At 39.6% G+C, this 8,590-nt stretch overlaps 1 protein-coding gene across 1 annotated transcript; it reads right to left on the bottom strand.

Annotated features, from left to right (window-relative positions):
* Window positions 1-1,441: 1,441 nt before the first annotated feature.
* Window positions 1,442-2,129, bottom strand: LOC105089012 (GTP-binding nuclear protein Ran-like). The gene has a single exon (XM_010980007.3). The coding sequence runs from the start codon at window positions 1,826-1,828 to the stop codon at window positions 1,442-1,444; it is 387 nt and encodes a 128-aa protein (XP_010978309.3). The 5' UTR covers window positions 1,829-2,129.
* Window positions 2,130-8,590: the final 6,461 nt, after the last annotated feature.

The following is an 8,590-nucleotide window of genomic DNA, read 5'->3' as shown; positions in this document are numbered from 1 at the left end:
TCTTAGAATTGCTTTGGCTATTAGGGTCTTTTGTAGTGCCATATAAATTTTAGAATTTTTTGTTCTATTTCTGTGAAAAATATCCTCAGGTTTTGATAGGGATTACACTGAATTTGTAACTAATAGTTGTAGGTAATATGGGCATTTTAACAATGTTAATTATTTCAATCCATGAGCATGAAATAGCTCTCCATTTACTTGTGTCTTCTTTAGTTCCTTTCCAAAATGTCTTAGTTTTCATTGTTATAGGTCTTTCACCTCCTTGGTTAAATTTATTTTTAGGCATTTTGTTCTTTTTTTGTTGTGATTGAAAATTGGATTTTTTTCTTCATTTCCCTTTCTGCTGGCTCATTATTAGCATATAGAAATGCAACAGATTCTTGTATGTTGATTTTTTTATCTTGCAACTTTATTGTGTTCATTATTTCTAAGGTTTTTTAATGGAGTTTTTTATAGTTTTCTATATCTAAAATCCTATCATCCACAATAGTGACAACTTTTAATTCTTTTCAAATTGGATGCATTTTATTTATTTTTCTTGCCTAATTGCTTTGCCTAGGACTTTCAATACTATGTTGAATAAGAGTGGCATAAGTGGGCACTCTTGTCTTGTTTCTGATCTTAAAGGAATGGCTTTCATGTTTTTAACCATTGAATATGTTAGCTGAGGATTTGTTATATATGTCCTCTTTTATGTTAAGGTATGCTCCTGCTATACCCACTTTATTAAGAGTTTTTAATCATAAATGAGTGTTGAATGTTGTCAAATGCTTTTTCTTCATCCATTGAGATGATTATATGGGTTTTTAAATACTTTTTAAATTGAAGTATAGTGAGTTTACAACGTTGTCTCAATTTCTGGTGTACAGCACAATGCATCAGACATACATCAATATACATATATTCATTTTCATAGTGTTTTTTATTCTTTATTTTGTTAATATGGTGTATCATGCTGATTGATTTGTGAATGTTGAACCATCCTTGCATCCCTAGAATAAATCCCTATTGATTGTGGTGTATGAGTCTTTTAGTGTATTGTTGTATTTGCTTTGATTCTTTTTTGTTGATTTTTTTTTTTTTAGATATTTGAAATACAACTTTATTCTGATTCTAAACGAAAAGGAATGGGAATGACAGTAACAAACAAGATTTCACCACTGAATATTGTGATGTGACTGTAGCAGTCTTATATTTGAAACTCAGGGAGGAAACAACTGCGTTCCAAAACAGCTAAATATGCAGGTCCAAAAAAATGAAGGTTTTTTTTTTTAACTGCCACATTCACTCCAAAGCCCGTTCATCTCCTTCAGCATCCCAAAGATCAAGCACATGTTCTGCTTAGCTATAAAATAAAGTGGCAAACACGCTACACTACTGACATCACGGAACAGTTGCCTATAAAACTGGACTTCTGATGCTGGGCTCCAGCTTCACTTTCTCACAGGTCATCATCTTCATCCAAGATAGCAGTTGTCTGCTCAACCTCTAGATCGTGCTCATACTGCGCAGCCAGGGCTGGGTCCATGACCACCTCCGGCAGGGCCAGAGCAGGCATGGCGACGAACTCCAAGTTCGGGTCTCCGATCAGTTTTCTAGCAAGCCAGAGGAAGGGCTTTTCAAAGTTGTAGTTACTTTTGGCAGAAATGTCATGGTACTGAAGATTCTTCTTTCCGTGAAAGACAATTGATTTTGCCTTAACTTTTCTGTCCTTAATATCCACTTTGTTGCCACACAACACAATGGGGATGTTTTCACACACTCGCACCAGGTCTCTATGCCAGTTCGGCACATTCTTGTAAGTAACTCTTGATGTTACATCAAACATTATAATGGCACACTGAGCTTGGATATAATAGCCATCTCTCAGTCCACCAAATTTCTCCTGACCAGCTGTGTCTCATACGTTGAACTTAATAGGCCCTCTGTTGGTATGCAACACAAGGGGATGGACCTCAACACCCAAGGTATCTACATACTTCTTCTCAAATTCACCAGTCAGGTGACGTTTCACGAATGTAGTTTTTCCAGTACCACCATCTCCCACCAATACAAGTTTGAACTGAACTTGAGGTTCTCCTTGGGCAGCCGTCATGATGTTACTTCCAGAAGCGTCTCCGTGCCCGTCGGACTGAAGCTGTTGATATTTTGTTGAGGATTTTGCATCTATGTTCATCAGAGATATTGGCCTGTAATTTTATTTTGTGTGTGTTGTCTCTGGTTTTGGTATCAGGATGATGGTGGCCTTGTAAAATTGAGTTAGGAGGTATTCCCTCCTCTTCAATTTTTTGGGAATAGTTTGAGAAGGAGTGGCATTAAATTTTCTTTGAATCTTTGGTAGAATTCACTTGTGATGACATCTGGTCCTAGACTTTTGGCTTTTTGCAGGGAAATTTTGATTACTGTTTCAATGTCTGAACTGGTGATCAGTCTATTTAGATTTTCTATTCATGATTCAGTCTTGGGAGATTGTATGATTCTAAGAATTTGTCCAATTCTTTTAGGTGGTCCAATTTGTTGTTGTATAGTTGTTGATAATTGTCTCTTATAAGCCTTTGTATTTCCATGATGTCTGTTGTTGCTTATCACTTTTATTTCTGATTTTTATTTATCGGAGCATTCTATCTTTCTTCCTGAATGAGTCTAGCTAAAGGTTTGTCAATTTTGTTTATCCTTTCAGAGAACCAGTTCTTAGTTTCATGATCTTTTCTATTGTCCTTTTAGTCTTCATTTATTTCTGCTCTGATTTTTATTAATTCCTTTCTTCTACTGACTTTGAGCTTCGTGTGTTCTCCTTTTTGTAGTTTGTTTAGATAGAAGGTTAGACTGTTTATTTGAGATTTTTCTTGTTTCTTGAAGTAGGCCTGTATTGCCATAAATTTCCTTCTTAGTACCACCTTTCCTGTATCCTGTAGATTTATGTCATATTTTCATTTTCATTTGTCTTCAGATAATTTTTGATTTCTCCTTGGATTTCTTCATTGACCCAATAGTTGTTTAGTAGGATGTTGTTCAGTCTCCACATATTTGTCACTTTTTCAGCTTTCTTCCTGTAGTTGATTTCTAGTTTTGTATCATTGTGATCAGAAAAGATGCTTGATAAGACTTCGATCTTCTTGAGTTTATTGACCTTGTGTCCCAGCATATGGTCTATCCTTGAGAAATTTCCATGTGCACCTGAGAAGAATGTGCATCATGCTGCATTTGGTTGGAATGTCCTGTGCAAATCTGTCAAATCCATCTGATCTAATGTTTCATTTAAGGCTGCTGTTTACTTTTTGGGCTTTGTGTCTGTCTGATCTATCCTCTCATGTAAGTAGTGTGTTAAGTAGTTACTATTTTTGTGGTGTTGTCAATTTCTCCCTGTAGGCCTGTTAATAATTGTTTTAATTGTTAACAATAATTATTTTGGTGCTTCAATCTTGGGTCCATATATATATATTAATTATTATTATGTCTTCTTGGTGAATTGTCCCCTTTATCATTATGTATTGTCCATCTTTGTCTCTTGTTACCTTTTTTGACTTGAAGTCTATTTTGTCTGATGAATGTGGTGACACTCACTTTTCTGGCTGCCATTTGCCTGGAGTATCATCCCTTCACTTTAAACCTATGTCTATCTTTAGAGCTGAGGTGAGTCTCTTGGAGGCAGCATATAGTTGGATCTTCTTGTTTAATCCATCCAGCTATCTATGATTGATATTTTTCAATTCTCTGTTAATCATATCACAATATTTCATGACTTTAAGTTTTGTTTCCGGAGAATTGCCATTTTCTTTCATGGTAGTGTTACTGTGGTTCTTCATGGTTCTTGATGAGTGGTTCCTCTGTGGGTGCAGCAGAAGCAGCAACAGGTTAAAAATTAGAGGTCTTTCTTTTGTTTTCCAGTAGGTGGTGTTATAGCACAAGTTTTTGGTTTTTTGCTTGAGCTCCCTCTGGTTATATTTGCAGTGGGCACTTTTTACCCTCCAGTTTCTCTGTGAGGAATGTGGCTTCATGGCTTCTTTATCACTTCTTGTGCCTCTAGGTTTCTTGTTGCCATCCTTCTGCCATTGCCACTCTCCTTGCCACCTAGTGCACCAAGATGGTGGGCTCTTCCCACATGTCTAGGCATTGCAGGTTCTGCTGCTACTGGGGGCAGGGAAGGAGAGGGGAACCAGGGTCCTGTGGGTGCCTCTCCTGTATCTAGTACTGTAAGATTCACAGACTCTGCCACTGAGAGTTGGGGGGTGGGGACCAGGATTGTGGGAGCCTCCATGGCTGGAGGGATGGGGTCCAAGGCCCCACTGCTGCTGCTGCCTAATTATCCTCAAGTACCCTGAACTTATTGGTGACATATTATCATTGTTTATTTTCATATTTGTATCCACATTGGATTGTGAATTCATCAAAGCAAGAATCTCTATCTTTTCAGTCTTGTGTCTCCAGTTATGTGCACTGTGAGGGTGACAGAATGTGCTTGATAAATATTTATTAAATAAATAAGTGAATCAACTACTCCTTGATATATCTCTCTATATGGATGACCTATGGACAGCCTAAATTCTGTTTTTAAACAATTCTTTGTTAAAAATTAGCTCATTATTTCTCCTCTTGATTTTCTTAACTCAGACTTATGCACACATTTATTCAAGTGAGAAAATCGTAAGTACAGATGATCCTTGACTTAACGGTGGTTTGACCTATGATTTCTCAACTTTACAGTGGTGCAAAAGCAATACCCACTCAGTAGAAATCATACTTCAAATTCTGAATTTTGATCTTTTCCCAGGCTAGTGATGTGCAGACGATACTCTCTCATGATGCTGGGTTGGGGCAGCTAGTCACAGCTCCCAGTTAGCCATGATGTCACAAAGGTCAACAACTAATACTCTTACCACCATTCTGTACCCAGACAACCATTCTGCTTTTCACTCTCAGTATAGCATTCAACAAATTATATGAGATAATGAATACTTTATTGTAAAATAGGCTTTGTGTTAGATGGTTTGGCCCCACTGTTAGTCTAATGGAAATGTCCTGAGCATATTTAAGGTAGATAACGCTTAAGGTATGATGCTCTGTAGGTTAGGTGTATTCATTATACTTTTGACTTACAATATTTTTAACTTGCAATGGGTTTATCAGGATGTAACCCCACTGTAAATTGAGGAAGACCTGCATTTCCTTATTTGTCTCATTCATTCTTCAGCTTTTAAAGATCCAGTGATTACATTGCACCCACTCAGATAATCCAGGTTCATCTTCCTATTTTAAAGTCAGCTGATTAGCCACCTTAATTCCATCTGCAACCTTTGCCATGTAATCTGACGTTCTAAGGTTCTGGGGATTAGGATGTGGGCTTCTTTGGCAGCCCCATTATTCTGCCTACCATATGGTGCTTACCTTCACAAACTGGCAAATGGGGAAAGAGCAAGGAGAGTTAGACACAGCAGTGTTTACAGGCCAGTTCTGGAAGTGAGCAGGTCACTCCTGCTCATGTTCTGTTGGCTAGAACTTGTCATGTGGCTGCATGTATGTAGTATGCCTAAGAAGAGGAGAAGCAGGTTGGAGGAACAGAGAGCCAGTCAGGAAGTGCCAGGGCTAGGGTTAATCCTGGGAGTCTGGCTCAGAGTTCCAACCTTTGATCCCAGTGCTATATAAACTTCCACCTCAACTCCCTTTGCCCCTCTTCCAAATCTTAAATATACAGTTTTCATCTAGTAGATGCCAAGAGACTTACTCGTATCTTCTCCATCTCAAACAAAGAACAATGGGCTATCTTAGGATCAGATGTGGGAGTCTTGTCAAGAACCTCTGATTAAGAAAGCTGTGATTATGTTTAAGCCTTTGAGCTGTACTTGATAACTTATTTTACAGGCTTTTTTTTTCTGGCAGGGAGGCAGGAAATTAAATTGTTCATAGACTTGACTCATACAAATGTGGCATTTTAGCTCTCGTGAAGTAGACTAATAATCCAAGCAAAAACTTGAGAGAGAATTAGAAGAAGAGACTCCATGGTAGCATGATTTTGTGCTTTTATGTTTTCTTTTAAAAACCTTGCTAGGGATGATCAGCTGAGGCTTCAACAATGTCTTCCCTTGTAAGAGTAAAACATAATTTTTAACTCAAGAATAAATGGGTGATTCTCACCTTCAGTGAGTGAGAAGAGAAAGTCCTGAGTCAGTACAATTGGTGAGCGATGGACTGGGTTTGTGAATCCGGTGCACTTCATTTGCATACCTGCTGAGCAGAGTGGAGAAAGGGGATATTCTGGCCCTGAGATAGTATGAACTCTGGTTGAGGTTGAGTGCCCTATGCTGCAGCTGTGCTTGTCTCTCAAGTAACAGCCTTTAAATGGAGCAAGCCATGATCAAAGGGACCCTAGACTTGAGCCCGGAAAGCAGCCTGATGGCAGCCTTCTTCCACCAGACTGTGGAGAGAGGACCACAACTTGCTGGGTCTCATCTTCTCTGGGACACTTTCTTCCTCCCTGGGGAAATGCCTGTAATGGCATCAGCTGCATACTGATGGCTCTGCCAGAGGACATGCCCCTGACTTACGAACAAGCACAGGTTTCCCTGTGATAAGCTTCTAGCTGGTTCTGGTCCTGGAGGACAGAAACTTCCTCTTCTGCAGCTGCAAAGGTCAGCCAGTGTTGACCTTCACCCAGATTCTTCCATCGTCCAAAAGATCACACACACACTGGACTCTGTAGTGGTTTGTAATAAAATTTAGGGCTAAAGTGGGTGATGTAGACACAGAGCAACAGAGCATTGTGCAACAATAAGTTACAGTTGAATATAGATGCCCACGTCATGAAGTCATTTGTCCATTTTCCCTAACCATCTCAATAAGCAGAGCCCCAGTGTCTGGCCATCCTACTGGGTTCTTCCTTTTTTTACCCCCTGCCCTCCAGTCCCCTCATGTCTCTCTCTGAAGCTGTTGGAAGAAGCTCCAAATCCTCCTTATTGTAGTATATCACACAGTTTTACTTGTCTTTATTTCTTTGCCTTCTAGAGTGTTCATTTTCACCTCTCCTTTTCAAACCCCAAACAACCATACATGGTTTTATTTACATAAAGAGCCAGTTATCCTAGCGATAAGTAACACCACTTACATAGTCTTCCTCTAGTTGATTTTGGCTCTGAGTAACACTTTCTCTCCTACCGAGAATTCAGGGCCGAAATTTGTGTTCGTACAAAATGACTAATTTTACGTGAATCAGTGGGTTTCGATAATTCTGACCCATATGAGATCAGTTTTAGTAACAAAACATCTTCCCAGTTTTAAAGATGAGAAAGTTAAGAGACATAGAAGTTGTCATCTGTGTAAAATCACAAAGCCACAAGTGGCAGAATCAGACTTTGGTCACGGGTCTTTGGATTTCTGTGCCAGGATGCTTGATAATACACCAGTTGTCAATGATACACATTAATAAGAAGGCGACACGCAGACACCTCGATGTAATAACTGGAAATTGTAGATTTGTTATAGAGTCTGAGGTGTTTGTTTTAACTAAAGAAATGGGAAATTTTACAGAAAGGTCAGAGAAGAGCCAGACAACTGTGAAACCATTGGATACTGGAATCCGTAGAGACTAGAAGATGTGATCAGATTAATAATCAGCTAAGCTATGATTATGCCCCTGACAGTGGCTCCAAGGCACATTTTGTGAAAGGACATATTTGTGTACCATGAAATTAACTTTGAAAGGTTATGGTTGTAGCTGCAAAAAGTTCCAGCTTCCCTTGGTCCATTTGTGGAATCGCCCGTGAATTTAATTAAACTCTCCAAAGGACCTTTTTTTTTTCCTTCTTTCTTTTTTTTTTTTTTTTTTTGTCTGAAATATCTTTGGATTTCATAAGTATATTGTATGAAGTAATATTTTTATAGATCTCCTGAAAATGCTCTTTAAAAATTTAATGGTGGGATGAAGATAGTCTATCGCTGTGGCATACTAGATTATGAAGTACAAACTGAACACATACATGTTGGGTCGAAATTTACCCACTGTAGTCAGGCAAAAAGTGGTTGCTGTCTACCTGTAACTCATCTCATCTTGCTCAGGAGTCTTCATTTATGCCAAAGTGGGAGTGGGGGTGTCCGGCAGTGGAACCACACATGCCAGTTAAAGGTAACCCAGCTCTTCCACTGAAGACAGTCTCTTTCAGATAAATTCACTATTATTTGAATAAACAGGCCGTTCAGAGTTTAGGTCGCTACCAGGTAAGCTTCTTCCCTCTTTTCCCTCCTTGTCAAGATGGCTCCCGGCTCAGGGAGAGCATACATGTGCTCAGGGCATTGGTGCAAAGCAGTGCTCTACTCCAGGAGCCGTCTTACCCTCCTTGCTCTGTGCACAGGCCTCTGACCTCGCTGTTGAGGTGGCTGTGTCCCGTGCTCTGCCCTCAGAGCCTGGGCAATGTCTGGTGATTGTTCTGGGGGTTTAAACCAGGCCAAGAGCTTTCAGACTCACGTAGGTCTGACCGTGGCCCCCAGGTGATTCTTGGCTTGGTTGGCCTTCCCAGCCACCAGCTAGTGGCTCACATCACCCTGTTGGGAGTTAATTCTCCATGGGTCTCTGGCATTTCTGTGCATCTGTGAGCAAGGC

The sequence above is a fragment of the Camelus dromedarius genome, chromosome 28, assembly GCF_036321535.1.
Source record: "Camelus dromedarius isolate mCamDro1 chromosome 28, mCamDro1.pat, whole genome shotgun sequence".
Lineage (NCBI taxonomy): Eukaryota > Metazoa > Chordata > Mammalia > Artiodactyla > Camelidae > Camelus > Camelus dromedarius.
Note: the sequence above shows the minus strand (reverse complement) of the source record. Positions and strands in the feature narration are given on the sequence as shown.